Raw genomic sequence first — 16,438 nt, forward strand, 5'->3', positions numbered from 1 at the left:
TGGCCCATAGGTACCAAAAAGCCACATACAAACTTTTTTCTTCATCATCTCCGGGTTGCGAAAAATCAAAATTTGAAAATTTTCGAGTAGCCGATTATTTCGTAGGCTTTGTAACAGGTATATAAGTGAATTATTGACTATGAGTTGATTATAGTTCATTGCAATTTGACTAAAGATTTCTGCTGTTGGAGAGATTGTGAATCTTCTTTATCGAAGTGTAGAGTCTTTTGTTTGAAGGTTAACTTTAGTTGATGACATTATGAAAATTACATTGAAAACAATTTATTCATTGAAAAAACAACAACTAAGGATTTTTTGCATTGCATTTTATAATTTCTAGCTAAATAGTAAATGCAGGTCGATGCTTCGATATATGGTTACAATCTCAAGAAATGACTATTAAATATTAGACATATTCCGTGAGGAAAGGTCTTGTTATTATGAAGATGTTGTTATGATCATCAGACCAGCTGTAATAGGTATGAGTGCCTTGTTCAAACGTGCAGAGTTTTTATTTCGCTGAAGCTCAAATTTGATGACGTTTCATAAATTACTTGCAATATTAGGCCGTCGAGAAAAAAACAGTTTTCAGGTACTTTAAGGCTGAAGCAAAACACTAATTTGGATGTGAAACGGTCAACGTTCGATAAAATAAAGAAAAAGATTGCACAAGCTTGCTGATTAATTGCAAACACTTGATATTAATATTGGATGGAGTAGATCTGAAAATTGTTCTCTACTCTACACATTCCGACAGTTTCGATTACAAAATATTATAACAATTAAATATTTAATACTTCTTCAGTTCTTCGTAATTGAGTTGTATAATATATATACAATATATATATATATGTATATAGTATACAACTTGTATATGCATAATTTTTCCAAAACGGCTTTGAATCATTGGTACAAAATTGTATCGCACTTGTGTTGAACGAAATAATAATGAATTTCATTTCAATCTTTGTTTTTTCTACATGTTGAATTTTGAGTACACGGCTTTTTTTTATAAATAATCAAATTCAAGATTGGTGTTCAAAAACTAAAAATTGTCAGTCTACTTTTTTTTCGAAATGCATAAAATTTTTCTTTAAAGTAAAACGCCGTACTATATACGTGACATAATTTAATATCTCGTATCTCGTACATCGGGCTGAAGCCTTCGAATTATTTTACTCATCTGGATACGAGATATTGAACTCCTTCACTGGTAGTAATTTAATATTTAATTCCAAAATGTTCATAGTTCGTCTGGGGAAAAATTTTTAATTGAGTAAATAAATAAATAAATAAATAAATAAGCTAAATAAAATAGTCCGCCTGGATGTTTGTTCATTTTATTATCATAACTTTGGTAAGGCTTATTTAACCGAATTGAAACACATTATGTCTCTGAAATGAAAATGAAAAATTCGAAAATATGTTCCATTATGTGATAATGTCTAACTATAAATGACTAAGGGAATTTTTAGTTATATCAACGGAAATATAAATTCTGTAAGTTTAAATGAAACGGAAAGTCAGAGGTATTTATAGGGTAAAAAGGTCAGCTACGAACCCTAGTTTTATTTCTTTCAAGCACGCAACTCGATTTTCTCTTTCAGTGCTCTGATCTTAACAGGCAGGGACTTGTTTACCCTATTACGAGAAATAAAGTTCTAATTAGCGATTATTTGCTTAAATAAATCGAGGAATTTCGATTTTATTATTTGAAAGGTATATTTAGTTGGAATAAATTAAAAAAACAACTGTGAGCATACGTCTTTGGACTGAATTCAATGCTAATTCAACCTATGTATGCACATTAAAGAATTCTGGCTTCTTCCTTGGTCTCAGAACCCTTTTTCTCAACTCAGTGACGAAATGGGAAACTTTGGTTGCGTTTTTTTACAAGAAATTCTTTATGTCATACGATGATAATATAGTACATTACGTTAATATCATTTATGCCACTCAGCGTCATAAAATGCAAAACTTACAGACTCTAGATGCATAAGACGTTGTATGCAACTCGATGCAAAGTACTTAATTAGGGTCACGATGTGTATTATGACACACGGCCTGCGGTTTCATGTCATAATTTCACATCTAGAGCCTAATAAAGTACTTTGTATCTTGATTGCATAAATAACTATTTTACAACAAGTGACGAAAAGTAGGACTTTCGGTTGCCTTTATTGCGAAAAACGTTGTATACAACTCGATGATAAATGTTTTTTTAGGCACACGATGTGTATTGTCACTCGTGGCCGTAGGCCGACACATCTAGTGCCTAAAAAAGCATTTATCACTCGGTTGTACAAATAACTATATCGCAGGGTGCTGCAATTAAAAGATTATAGGAAAAATACGAGGTACATTTTATACCACTAGATGATAAATGCTTGTTATGCACACGTTATTCTCTCATGAAGTCGACAGCTGATTATGATGTGATAATACACATTATATGGTGTGATCAATTCCTGTCAGCGCTGCTAAATTTAACAACTGTCAGTTAAATTTATCCGATCATAAAAGTAGTGTCGGAACGACAACAAATTTAACGATCGATAAATTTAACCCAATTTTACAAACGAGTTAAATTTATCCGTTGTCGGACTAAATTCCCCCGGACAAAACAACCCCCGACTAAATAACCCCATGGACAAAATAACCCCGGATCAAAAAACCCTGACAAAATAACCCTCGACTAAATAACCCCATGGACAAAATAATTCCGGACAAAATAACTTCAAACGAGGCCAAAGGAAAGTCGTCGCATAAAGCTAGACTTAGCCCCGTACCGTCCCGTATATCTGCTACGTACGTCATCCTGCTTTACCCGTAACTTTCTTTTATACCACCAACCCTAGTGCATCCGTAACCCAAGCACTTATGTAAACCTAAATCGTCTATATTGCGGTGACGAAAAACTGTAAAGCATAGCTGTCGTGTAAATTGCGCATAGCGCAATTCTATAAACCCCGTACGAAGTGTACCTAATGTCGAAACGAAAGCAGCTAACCCCTTTTGTTATCATATGTATCTCGCCTTTCCTTTCATCCCTCTATGTTAATCCGCTTATACTCGACCATATGGGCGAAAAAGAAAAAATCTAAGATGGCGTCGGCGGCCATTTTGTTGGGACACTAAAATTAATACCATCGACATACACTCGTCACTACCTTTCAAACAAAAAAAAAATTCACGAAAATCGGATAAAATTTGCTTGAGATATAGGTAAAAACAGCAAAATCCAAGATGGCGGCGGCGGCCATTTTGGTGGGACTCTAAAACTAATACCATCGACATACACTCGTCACTACCTCTCAAACAAAAAAAAATTCACGAAAATCGGATAAAATTTGCTTGAGATATAGGTAAAAACACTAAAATCCAATATGGCGGCGGCGGCCATTTTGGTGGAACTCTAAAATTATTACCATCGTTTTGCAATCGTCACTACCTTTCAAACAAAAAAAAAATTCACGAAAATCGGATAAAATTTCCTTGAGATATAACCAAAAATGTTCTACGTTCACTGTACGGCCGAGTAGCATCAAAGGCGTTCACTCCAAGAGACCTAGCGTCCGACCCGGTGGACCGAACTTCATGAACTTTCCTCGATTAGTATGGTTAATATCTATCTATAAGAGCATTTCTAAGCGCAATTCGTTCATATTCGGCCGAGCTGTTGTCAAAAAACAGTTCCCGTACCCCACCGATTTCACATCGTTGGCTCACGATTAGATGATCCGAATTTCATAAACTTTTTTTTCACGGATTGGTATTGTGAATACCTTTCATTTGACGTGTAACTCATGCATGTAGCTTTCAAATCGCCCCTTGACATTGAATACCGAAATACAAAAATTTGTGGTCGATTTTATCGGAAGTTTTGTGGAAGGTGTCGGTGTTGAAGCGCCGCAGGCAATCGAAAAGAATGCGGGGGTTCAGGGGGCGGCAGCCCCTTGACATTAAATACCGAAATACAAAAATTTGTGGTCGATTTTATCGTAAGTTTTGTGGAAGGAGTCGGGGTTTAAGCGCCGCAGGCAATCAAAAAGAATGCGGGGGTTCAGGGGGCGGCAGCCCCTTGTCATAAAGTATCGGAATATTAGAAATCGTTGATTTTGTCGCAACTATTTGTTTATAGATTGTTTAGTGTATTTATGAAAAGTGTCAATGCGCCGCAGGCCGAGAAAAATAAAAACGACTAAAAAAAGCGGGGGTCAAGGGGGTGCATCCCCCTTGCGGGGTCTAAGGGGCAGAGCCCCTAGCGGGGTTTGGGGCAGAGCCCCGTGCGTGTTAGGCCGTCTGCAGGACGTGCAGCGAAACTCGCCGCAGGTTTTGCAAAGATTTTTCTATTTTTATTTTCAGTGTAGTTATTCGTTATTATTGAAGTTATTTCGATACGTAGACATTTTGCCTGGGGTACTTTGGTTGGAGTTATTTTGATCCTTCGTTATTTTTTCGGGGTTACTTTAACATACAGCCGAAATTTAATTGGGTTTTTTGTCCGGGGTTATTATGTCCGCTCTACTGTCTCCACTCAATAGAAAATTTATTTTGTCGGGGGTTATTATGTCCGGGGTTATTTTGTCCGGGTTATTTTGTCCGGGGATATTAAGTCCTAGAACCCCAAATAACCATACCCTGGCCAATTTACCTTCAACGCATTAACAATTTATGTCAAAATATCTATACCAGGCCAACATTAGACCATGTTTACTGCGTTTCTGACGTTCCTAAAGATAATAAAATCTGTTCCTTTGCCTGTTCTTGGAGTGCGTTGGCCTGTTTAATACTTTCATTTAAAACTCAACTCAATTAAAGTTTGTAATTGGTTAGCATTCTGCAGTTTTAATTGTTCCACATCGCTCTACATGTTGTCAACAAAAAAAGCGTAGAGTGTCGTATGTGTGGAATTGAAGAAACGTAAAGACAAAGGCTACCTCTATGTGGTGGAAAACGTGCAAAACAAATAAAACGAAAGAAACAAACGAAACCCACCAAAATTACATTCTTATGATGAGATCAGTTTAAGTAACTAATTTGATTATTTCAGTTTTGTTCATGCAGAGTGAGCCAATCTAAAGAAAATAATGAATAGCGCGGTGAATAGCGATAGCATTACTATTTTCAATAGCGATAGCGCGAAAACCTTGTACGGTGTCAGTTAAAATACATTTCATTTGACCATATCTAGTACTTTATGTTCATTGTGGAATAGCAGTTAGTTTTATAATGGCGCATTTGTAAGGTCGCTGACCATGATTTGCGGATGAAAAACCTGACCATGATTTGCTTATGAAATTTACATGTAAAACAAATTGTATCGCGAATCACGATTCTCTTGGATTTTGGTTTGCGGTATAGTTTGTATGACGTTTTAAAATACCTCCAAATAGCGGTCTAGATGGAACTTCATATAAAATACCACAAATCACTGACATAAAATATTAAACTTAATTAAAGAAATTCTTTAAATATTGATTAATTACGAAGCCAAATGTTTAATCTTCATAATAAAGTTAGCCATTACTCTAGAAAATCGAAGTATTCTAAGAAAGTCACGAAAGTTAAAAATTGTCACGATACCACAAACCATGGTCATACATGCATACTTTTTTTTTCTTATGTTATCATATAAATATATAGTCAGTATAGTCCAAACAGCAATAAACAACACACAACAATCAGAAATATCAACTTCACAACGATTAATGTTCTGTTCTATTCAACAAATTTGAAAACTGTGTTGCCGACATCATTTCGTCCAACAATATTATCATCATCATCGACATACCAACTTGAAAATACGTTTGTGATTATAGTTACGTTGGCACCCTTTACGTCAAAATAATTTTTTCAAATAGACGTTGTATACTTAAAACACGTCCAAAATGAAGCCAACGAAGAAAAAAAAATTGCAAAGCAAAAAACCTGCTGAACCACTCCAACAATCGACAGTTATTTTAAGGCTGCAGCAAAACAACTTGATTTGGATGTGGACACAACTGTGTGTGACCCATCCAATGAAAAGGCCATTTACATAGAGGCATTGAAAAAAAAGTTAAAAGGTACGCCATATTGAATTCCCAAGAAAAGGAAGTTATCGACATAAATGCATTCCAATCGGATTTCTAATTTGTGTGTTTATTTACAACTTTCTATGCAGATTTAGATGGCGACGGAGACCAGGCTGGCAACATAGATATTGCCTTTTATGAAGAAGATGCGGCCGTCGATGCTGAAATTGTTGACAATGAAGGAGCTGTTGGTGGAAATGAGAATTTTGAACAGGAATATGTGTGCGGTACATCTACACCAGCTACAGAGGGCACTGAGCCAGCAAAATGTCCTAAATGTGTTGAGTGGAACACGAAATACGACGATCTCAAAAAGCTTTGTTTAAAGCTTACCATTCGCAATGCCAGCATGGACTTAAAGTACGATGACCTTCTGAAAACGAAAACTTGCATGCGTCAATTGGCACCGGACGATGGTGCTTCAGCTTCATCAACAGACGATTTTTTTACGTCGAAAGAATTGAAGTTCTTGGAGGTTTTGTCTCTTGAGAAGAAAACCGACTCTACTTTTGTGCGCCACTGCCTCGAGTTCATATATAAGGACCACCTAGCTGCTCTGTCTACGAAAACATTGAAAGGAACTGCAGAAAAACAACATTTTTCAGATGAAGGAGTTGTGGAGCGAGTTACAGAAGGTAAAGACCCGCTTACGCCACCAAAAGTTGCCAGAATACGATGTTTGTTTGTGGAAAGAATATCGAAGGCTGGAGTCGGGCCAGTTGAGTATGGCGAACGCATCAAAGATGCATATCTGAATAGATTAATTGCTGCTAGTATCCAGAACATTTCTAAGAAATGTTGAAATAATTGTGATAGAAACGAGTCATGTAAGTCATTGAAAGAATTGTAATATAATTTGTTGTTGTTGTAAAGAAGTCAGAATTTGTTGTTATTGAAAAATACCTTCTTGTTGAAAGCCTCCTGAAAGCCTTTAAGCTCAATTGAAAAGAATTTTCTTTCTGTCTTAAGTTGAAACTAAACATATTCTTACCCCGCCTCTAAGCTCAAATTGTACAGCAAACATTACACTCGATTCCTGCATTACTTGGCTAAAATTCAAACGAATTCGCGAATAAGATATGTTGTTGGGGTTGAGTGAGTTATTATTAACCTCACGGATTATTATAAATTGATAGTCGGTCATTTACAATATGCAAATTCTCAATCTAGTCGGTATTAGAAGGTAACTTCAGCATATGACGAAGTCAGAGGAGTGGAGGAGTCAGAGTCTGTTAACGACCTGCCTATTTAGAATCAACAGAATTCCATTAGGCGTAGAATTAAATTCCATTTCGGATCTTGCTATTAAAAGCCGCTAAAGCCGTTTTTAATTGAGAATCGAGTTCGTTTCTTTCGTTTTATTCAATTTTTTTTTAAGTCTTGGACAGTAGAATATTTGCATCTGAACTGACCTGCCCTGAAAATCACTAAAGGTTCAAGTGAGATTTCAAGTATACCTGAAAAAATCTAATCATACCTGAAATTCTTGACCTTATTTATCTGAACTTTTACTGATCTTCAGATTTCAGGTAAAATTCAGGTTCAGTTCTAGTGAGGTTCAGATAATCTGAGCTTCAGGTCGACCTTACCGAGTCTTTATTTATAGTTAGAAATTAATAAATTATGGAAATGTAGGACCCACTCTAAGCGATGCTTTCATTTAACTTTATTGAATGTCGTTTCAATAATTAGATAAAGTAAAGATTTGAATTTTGAATCGAGAATCCAGTTTATTTGTTCATTTATACCACCGTACACATATCAACGAATCATAGACTTAGCTCGATCAAAAATTATTGAGCAAATAAGTAAGATAGGAACCAAAAATCGTAAAAACTTAACAATTCAATAAAATGAAGAAAAAAAAACGTAACGAGTGTATGAATACTTCAATACGTCACGACGACGGATGAGACCCTGCAAAAAAATAATTAAACATTAGGCTAGTCATATGACAAAAACTGTCTAGATGAAGGCAAAATGAAAATAAATTTTATTCTGATGTCCATGGTCATCAGTGAGTAAATTTAGAAATTAAAGACGGAATAAAATTTTACGGCCTACCGCATGCGAACGATGAATATCAAATAGCAATTGGCCCCATGAGCAAACGATCGATTACATTTGGGGTTATTTTAGTTAATTTTTCGCGAATTTCTAATGTGAAATTAAAATGTCGCATGTGGGAGGCAGAAAAACAGAATACATTGGATACTGCAATGCTGCTGCTGCTACTTATTAATTCGGAATTTTTTTTTTTCTAATAGTCGCAACATGCTTCGGTAACTGTTTTTCAACAAGGGAACACTACTAAACTTGTCGAAACGATATTTTCCGAAGTTTGTTGCCCAAAACCATACCTTGGAGTTTGCTTTTATCACAAAATTGTTACATCATGCAATGAATTGCTTTCGGAGCATCCCATGTAACTTACTATTCCCTACTACTACTACGGTCAATGCATGTCAATAGGGTAAAATGTATCCTAATTATGTAGGAGGGAGTGATTGAGTTCAAATAATAATTTTCATAGAAAACAATGTGAAAAACACTTACGTTTGATCATTCCTTTTCATATGTATTCGGAACCGAGGAAATATATTGATTCGTTCCAACGGTCATATAAAGATACTTCTGATTGATGTCGTTAATTGACGCCAGAATATTCCGCCGGGTTGGCGCAACTTTCAAAATGTGATCGATGGTGTCAATAATTTCAAACTCTTCCAAGACCACGTACTTATTACCACCGGATTCGTAATAAAACTTTGCTTTTCCAATCATGTCGTTTTGCAAACCAACAAAGTAATCAACTGATTTTTTTGGTAGCGTGTAGGATGTGCTTGTGTAGATTATATTCTTCAATTTGATTCTCTTGTGGACCGATAATGTCTTATTTGAAAGATCTGCGCCTCTTGAACGCTCAATATCAAAAACACAGAGCGATTCGTCAGCCATCGTAAAACGTCTGCCTAACAAAACTTTCTCTTTGATAATTGGCTTTTCGCGACGACTCATCATTGACTTTTCAAGGCAATATTTTGACGATATTTGTAGAAGTACATCTGTTGTCCCATTGACTTTCTTTAGCAACACACCATTGTTTCTCTCGAACGGAAAGGCCGAGTGTGTCCAAAGTGGGCCCAGCGCCCGAACACTGTCTACCAAATGTGTCAATAAGTGCACGTTCATCACCATAGCCTCAATCCCAAACAACTTCTGATGCTGTTCAACAAATCGATCCAACATTTCGCCGGCTTCATCAACTTCTTCAATCGGAATTGTCGATTTTAGTAATTTGTACACAGCTGCAGATAGAAGGCGGACATGTTTGACGAACACATCTGGTACTAAGCCAGCTAAACACACCGGCATGTAGAATAGTAGCATGGAACGGAATTCACTCGCTTTGAAAGTCGACAGTTGCTCTAAAGATCGCGGTTTCCGAGCCACTTCACAGTTCGGTTTTATTTCCAAAATTCTCTTGTTTAGTAATTTCCGGTTTTTTTTGGTAATGTAGAATTTGCCTTTACTGTTCTTTGGGTTGCAGAAGAAGTTTAGTATCTGCTTCACGACTCCTAGCAAGACACTGTGCATGTATTCGCAACTGATACTGTTCACAACATGGAAGTGCTCCAGCGCCACCAAGCACGATACGTCTGAAATTTGCAGAAAGAATAAGTTTTTAGTTTCACGAATTCGAAATCCATGAAAATCGATCTATTTTAACTACAGAATTACTGTAAACACGAGATTCATGTAATGTTAGGAATTAGGTTGGGTCACCTGCTCCCAACCTGTAATGAGGAATTATACAATTCGATCATCACAAAAGTATTTGTAATTATACGGGATACGCTCTTAACTTTGGATTGTTCTGAAAGCGGAGAATTTCAGAAGGTGTTAAACCTACAATCTGTCTGGCACATTTTTAACGGATGAATAGAAACATGAATTTAAATTCTCGTTTTTCTACTTCTACTCTAATATTGCAAAATTACCAGAGCGCAATGTAAAAGGCCTAACTCCTATTTCATACTCATATTGTTGCTCACAATTATTGATATTGAACGAATCTTACCTTTGATACCGTCTATAATTTTGTCTTTAGATGTCGATGCAGCCAACATGCTTCTCAGCGTTTCCTTTTCTTCGCGCAGCGGGTAGGAAGTTCCTGCCGGATATCGAACACATTTCATCTGCTTACCATCCTTGCCACTTTTGTTCTGTTTTTGTTTGTTAGTTTTGTTTTTGCCACTCTTAGTGTAGATCAAAACCTGTTTTCCGGGAATATGGCAAAAAGTGCACGCATTGTATCCACCAAACTGCTTCGTTTCTTGTAATTTGCTTTTTGCTGGGAGATCAACTGCACAGTGAGTGACTACCGGCTTAAATGTAAATTCTGCATTGTCGAGAGACATGACGATTGGGGTTTTCTTCACGTTGTTCATTTCGTTGATGAGCGGTAAAAAATATTCGCGGAAGTCGAAACTTCCTTCCGTGTACAGCAACCCAGATACTAGTATATTTTTAGGCAGGAACCGGATCTTTGGTGGAAGAAAATTTTGTAGAAACTGGATTGGCCACAACGATATCAAATTTGAATTGAATTTATTTGCTCCGTCGACGTTCAGGCACAGCGACAAAATATTTATGTCACTGTCTGTGTACTGCCGCAACACATTCTTTAAAATTTCGCCGTCATGAGCATCAGAAATGCTACCGTCTTTGCTAGTTGTGTCAAAGTTTTTAATGTCGTTCCAGTTAGCTTCAATGCTCTGAATGATCTGTTTTTCCAGCGGCATGTACACATAAAAGTTCGTTTCACTTTTCTTTAAAATAATGTCACAGCACTTCAATTGTTCCAAGTTATCTGCATTTTTTTTCACGATTTTCCGACACTTAGCACATCTAACAAAGTAAACGATCTCGATCATATCTTTGTTCTCGCGAAACAGGTTCAATATTTGTTTTTTGTTTGTCGGTAGTTGTTCACAAATTTCACGGTTTACGTTGAGAAGACGCATCAAATCTTCTAAGCAGACAAGAGAGAGATTGTGTCGCAGGTAAATAATGATGATTTTGTCGATAAAATCATTCGCCACACATTTTTGGCTTTCAATTAATGCATCCGTCGCTGCATTTAGCTGGTGGAGATCATCTTAAAATAAAAATGTTATTTCAACATTCAAGTTCTCGGCATTGTTATAATAAATTAATACCAAATGAGCTGCTGAGGAAATCGGTGATGGAAATATCTGATCCAAAGGATAGATCGAACGCAGCCATTGTTTTGTTGAAAGGACTATTTAATAAACTATTTTAATGGAATGCCGCAATCAAATTAGTTAATCGTTCGTGCTTCGTATCGCAGACACAATATGAAAACGTTGTTGTTGTTAGGAACACTATTTTAAAAAATTGTCTGATCTGTCAAACACAGAAGTCTACAAATCTGCTATATCGACATTATGATACAAATGGCAATGTAATCACGATTATTCTCCACTGCAATGTTCAAATCGCCTGAGTAACTCAATATAATTTAATTTTTTTCCTGGTAATGTTTCTATTTCTGCGTCCGCTATGGAAATACCTTTCCAATGAGCTATCGCAAGACAAGTTTATAAATAATTCGGCAAAAAAAAACTTATTTTTCATATTGAAAATTGTGGAAAATTGACGTCGGCGAAACTTGATGACTCACAAAAACTCGGCCAGCAAACTTTTTCAATTTTTTTCTTTTTTATATGTTAGAAGAGACCTAATAGAAAGATAAAATGCTGTTTTAAGGTTGAAAAAAATGTACAACCTGGTCGTGGTGGTTTTTAGAAAGGGAAATAATCGGCTACTCGAAAATTTTCAAATTTTGATTTTTCGCAACCCGGAGATGATGAAGAAAAAAGTTTGTATGTGGCTTTTTGGTACCTATGGGCCACTAGAATTTTTTCTGGAGGGGTCCATTTCCGATCCCAAAAAATCGACCACCTTACTCTGTATGTTTCTATCTGTCTATCTATCGACGGTCGATCTCGGAAACTAGTCAGCCAATCTCCATGAAATTTTGCAGGAACCTGGCCATAAAAATGAAAATGTGATACGCCATTACACCAGGAAAAACCAGAATTTGGTTTTATTGGCCTCGAAGTGGTTTCTGAGTGTGGTTTTCGAGGGTCGGGAACGCGTTTTCGGCTGTAGCTTAGCTGTATTGAAACCTACAGAGGCGTGCGACCCATCAAATGAAAGGTATTCGTAACACGATTCGAACAAAAAAATAATTTAAAAAAATCGGGGCAGATTCGTTTGAGCTAGAGTGATTAGAGTGACCAAATTTTGAGCTACTCGAGCGTAGGATGAAAGGACTAATATTTTTTTGGGTTATGAGAGATAGAGAATTACTTTCTTCGGCAAAGTCTCAGAGTTTTACGAGTAGAACAGAGGGGCATATGTGAAAAATGTCGAAAGTTGGAAATGGGTGGGTCAATTATGTTTTTAGAGGTATTTCTTGAATGGTGACAGATAGAGAGTTACTTTCTTCGGCAAAGTCTCAGAGTTTTACGAGTAGAACAGAGTGGCAGTGCCTATATTCGCGAAAATATTTTCACGAATTTTCTCAAATTTTCAAGAATTTCTCAAATTTTCGTGAATTTTCGCAAAACGTTTTTTGTGAAAATTTGAGAAAATCGCGAAAATTTGTTAAAATATTTTTGCGAATATAGGCACTGCAGAGTGGCATATGTGAAAAATGTCGAAAGTTGGAAATGGGTGGGTCAATGGGGGACTGAAGTTTCAAAAATTTCGATAGACAACATAATTCTAAGCAGAAAATTATTCTACACAATCGTAAAATTATAAACATTTATATTTTTAATTAATTGTTTTCTGATTTTCACAGATCAGTCAAACATAAAAAAGACTATACGTCTCTATATGCCTCTCGTTTCTTCTCATGTCATTTTTTCTCATTTCTCTCACGAAAAAGGTTTGCTTTTGGGTTGAATTTGGGTCGTAATCGTAATTGAAATATAAATTAAAAGTATAAAACTTGAAAATTCGGCAATAGTGTGGAACATTTTTTGTTTACAATAACATTCTTAATCTAAATACAAAAAATGTCAAAAGTTCAACGTCCCATTGGGGTTTTGGAGATATTTCTTGAATGGTGGCAGATAGAGAATTACTTTCGTCAAATTTTCGATTTTCGTCAAATTTTCTAAATTTCGTCAGATTTTGGAATTTCGTCAAATTTTCGATTTTCGTCAAATTTTCGAATTTCGTCAAATTTTGTCAAATTTTCGAATTTCATCAAATTTTCAGATTTTGTCAAATTTTTGAATTTCGTCAAATTTTCAAATTTCGTCAAATTTTCGAATTTCGTCAAATTTCGACAAATTTTCGAATTTCGTCAAATTTCGACAAATTTTCGAATTTCGTCAAATTTCGACAAATTTTCGAATTTCGTCAAATTTCGACAAATTTTCGAATTTCGTCAAATTTTCGAATTTCGTCAAATTTCGTCAAATTTTCAAATTTCGTCAAATTTTCGAATTTCGTCAAATTTTCGAATTTCGTCAAATTTTCGAATTTCGTCAAATTTCGACAAATTTTCAAATTTCATCAAATTTTCGAATTTCGTCAAATTTTCAAATTTCGTCAAATTTTCAAATTTCGGCAAATTTTCGAATTTCGTCAAAATTCGTCAAATTTTAAGCTGGCTTAGGTTTTCTCATCATCTGCCAAATAATTTTTGTAAACAACCAAAATTTTACCAAAAAAATCTGCGTCGCAAAGTGGCAGATGTGACAGTCAAAATTTTTTTTTGTAAAAATTATTTGGCAGATGATGAGAAAACCTAAGCCAGCTTGTTTGAACTAATTGGGTGTAAAATTTAATTTTTGCGTAACGAAGCTGAAAGCGTCAACTCTAGCGATATCATTCATTTTAGAAATTATATTTGAAAGACTGCGTCACACTTTTCTCGAGGAGATTTTTGTTGGGATTGTGATGTAAATTTAGGTTTATTTATTGTCTAGTTTAAGTTTTAATGTATGCGAGCATTTTTATTCAGCCAGGCTTGGCGGTGATAATAAATTCAATTCAAAATAATGAATTTTTCTACTACTAGTTTAGCGTTGCAAATTCATTGCTGTCTTGTGAACGGGTGTAATGGAAGCAAATGATGATGGACAGTTCTGCACTGTCCAGTGACCGCCATCACACTCGAAGGTCGAAACAGCGTCTTTGTGTAAATTTTATTCACTTAACCGACCATGGAAAAAAGGAAAAGCGTTAGCCTTGTTTGCTTTTTGAAGGATTTTTCTATTGTTTTAGCATTACATTACCAGCAGGTATTTCAGCTGGAGTCAATTATAGTGAACCCAAACGTCCTGTATACAGATGCAACGTTTGAACTGCCTTCTCACTTCTAGAGTAGAAAGTGATTGTTGCACAAATTAAATGCAGTTGTCGGAATCAGGCGTGCATCCACCTATGTGCGGTCGAGGCGGTCGCCGGGGGTCAGAAGATGATTTTTATATGGAAACAAATTTTTAAAACGAAAATCGCCCGGGCAAAAATTTATTGTCTTCTAACCGACCGAGTCAGAACAAAAGCTGGATCCGCCCCTGGTCGGAATTGCTCAGCGTATTGTTTTATTGATTCTTGAGCATTACTGATGAGCTATGGTGTACTCGACAGCAGAGTATTGTTGTTCAACGTGGCTTCACAGCGCCCATGTCGCCAAAATCGACACCGACCTGAACAACTCAGTGCTAGTCATCACAGGTACGGTAAGCTCTACACCATTACCATGGCTTTCAGCCATGAGGGGACAAAACTTACTGCTGAGGGAATATCGAAATGTCGTTCAACACAGAAGCATTTCACCACGGCAGAGTAAAATAAACCCATAAATAAACAAATGAAATAAATCACTCATACTTTCTGATCATACTCTGTCGTGATTTCACTTCACCACGACTTATTAGTACCACCGTTAAGTAGATTGAAATCGAGAAAATGACCGATACATACCTCTCGTGATTCGCATGCGTGCAATTTCGAGATTCATGAAAATTGGAAATGTTGTTGGCTGGAAAGCAGATACAATAGCGGCATTTTCGAGTGATAGTTCGAAAAAACCTGAGCAGAGATAATTTTTGCTGCCACGTAAAATCATGTTCAATTTGAATCGACTGCGTACGGGCAACGGAAAATGTAATGACATCATATTCCAATGGAATCAACCGACGATTCCAGTTATGTGGAGCCACGAAACACACGTTTGTTTGAAATTTACGTTGAAAACGATAAGCACGTGTAAACAAAATCACTGAAATACAGACACCAGAACAGAACGGTCATTTAGTCATTCTGTATAGAGCACTAGCGCAATTTTAAAGATGAACACTTTCATTGCACATGCCGCACTTGGGCTAGGCGAGCAATAATGCCAAGTAAGACTTACGGAAGCATTTTGGAAAGGGACGCATAAGGGTTACAGAAGTATTAGGGTTACGGGCGTATAAGGGCTGAGGACGTATTGTGGTAACGGACGAAAAAGATTTACGGGTCGTACGGGGCTCAGTCGAAGCAAACGCTCCGACTGTTCTGATGCCTTGTTTTTATTGCGGATTTGTCATCTATGAACATAGGCAAATGCTTTGCCGTAATCGTCTGATTATAATTCAACATGTTACAAACGGCATATTAAACCTATAAGCCCCCAGTACTTCGTACGGGGCTAAAAATTAAAATTTTACTTTGTTTACCTCTAAGTCCAATCTCAATGATGCTACCTGGAAAGGGTGATAATCGAAATCCAAGTATTAATCTCTAAAACAGACTTTGAAATTTTTAGTCACATTTCTGAAACAAGATTTGTTATGTTTTGTTTCGTTTTGTTTCATTTTTTGAAGCCAGCATGGTTTACAAAAAAGTCATAGAACAATTCCATGTAATGTTTGCACGGTGTACTCATGCGAACTTAAATGAAAATAAATCAATTTTGATGTGATCATTTTTGAATTAATATGGTAAGTTCGATGTAGTGTACATTTCTGATTCAAATAGAAATTCTTCTTCGAAAAGATTAATCGAATTGGGAAGACTTTTTTATCTCAAATTATGTTCTTACACAGAATAGCGTTTCATTTCTCTATCAAATCATGATTACCGCACCTGTAGTGGAAGTCACGCATATTACATAAAAAAATCAAAGAGAACACATATTTTATTGAAAATCAAGAGTTTATTTTTCGACGACTAGCTAAAAGGAGAAACTTTTTTTTTCGTCAATTGTAGAATTCACTAAACATGGCCTCCATTATTTCGTAACAATCTGGAAACCCGTAAGTGTCCTG

General features: G+C 36.1%; 3 protein-coding genes across 3 annotated transcripts in view; 1 reads left to right on the forward strand and 2 right to left on the reverse strand.

Moving 5' to 3' along the window:
- Positions 1 to 5,944: 5,944 nt before the first annotated feature.
- On the forward strand, positions 5,945 to 6,944 carry LOC119072222. The gene is made up of 2 exons (XM_037177400.1): positions 5,945 to 6,068; positions 6,167 to 6,944. Exon 2 carries the CDS (start codon positions 6,427 to 6,429, stop codon positions 6,877 to 6,879), a length of 453 nt encoding a protein of 150 aa, XP_037033295.1. The 5' UTR covers positions 5,945 to 6,068; positions 6,167 to 6,426; the 3' UTR covers positions 6,880 to 6,944.
- An 857-nt stretch (positions 6,945 to 7,801) lies between these two features.
- LOC119072210 lies at positions 7,802 to 11,367 on the reverse strand. The gene is made up of 4 exons (XM_037177383.1): positions 11,300 to 11,367; positions 10,159 to 11,238; positions 8,634 to 9,736; positions 7,802 to 7,994 (listed from the first exon to the last, which is right to left on the reverse strand). Exons 1-3 carry the CDS (start codon positions 11,364 to 11,366, stop codon positions 8,640 to 8,642), a joined length of 2,244 nt encoding a protein of 747 aa, XP_037033278.1. The 5' UTR covers position 11,367; the 3' UTR covers positions 7,802 to 7,994; positions 8,634 to 8,639.
- A 4,963-nt stretch (positions 11,368 to 16,330) lies between these two features.
- The window catches only part of LOC119072215 (putative ankyrin repeat protein RF_0381), a 70,335-nt gene continuing 70,227 nt past the window's right edge, over positions 16,331 to 16,438 (reverse strand). The window contains exon 13 of the mRNA XM_037177389.1: positions 16,331 to 16,435. Within this exon, the coding sequence (XP_037033284.1) occupies positions 16,386 to 16,435 (50 nt within the window). The 3' untranslated portion in view covers positions 16,331 to 16,385. The remainder of the gene's footprint in view (positions 16,436 to 16,438) is intronic.

This window comes from Bradysia coprophila (genome assembly GCF_014529535.1).
Source record: "Bradysia coprophila strain Holo2 chromosome IV unlocalized genomic scaffold, BU_Bcop_v1 contig_81, whole genome shotgun sequence".
Taxonomy (NCBI): Eukaryota; Metazoa; Arthropoda; class Insecta; order Diptera; family Sciaridae; genus Bradysia; species Bradysia coprophila.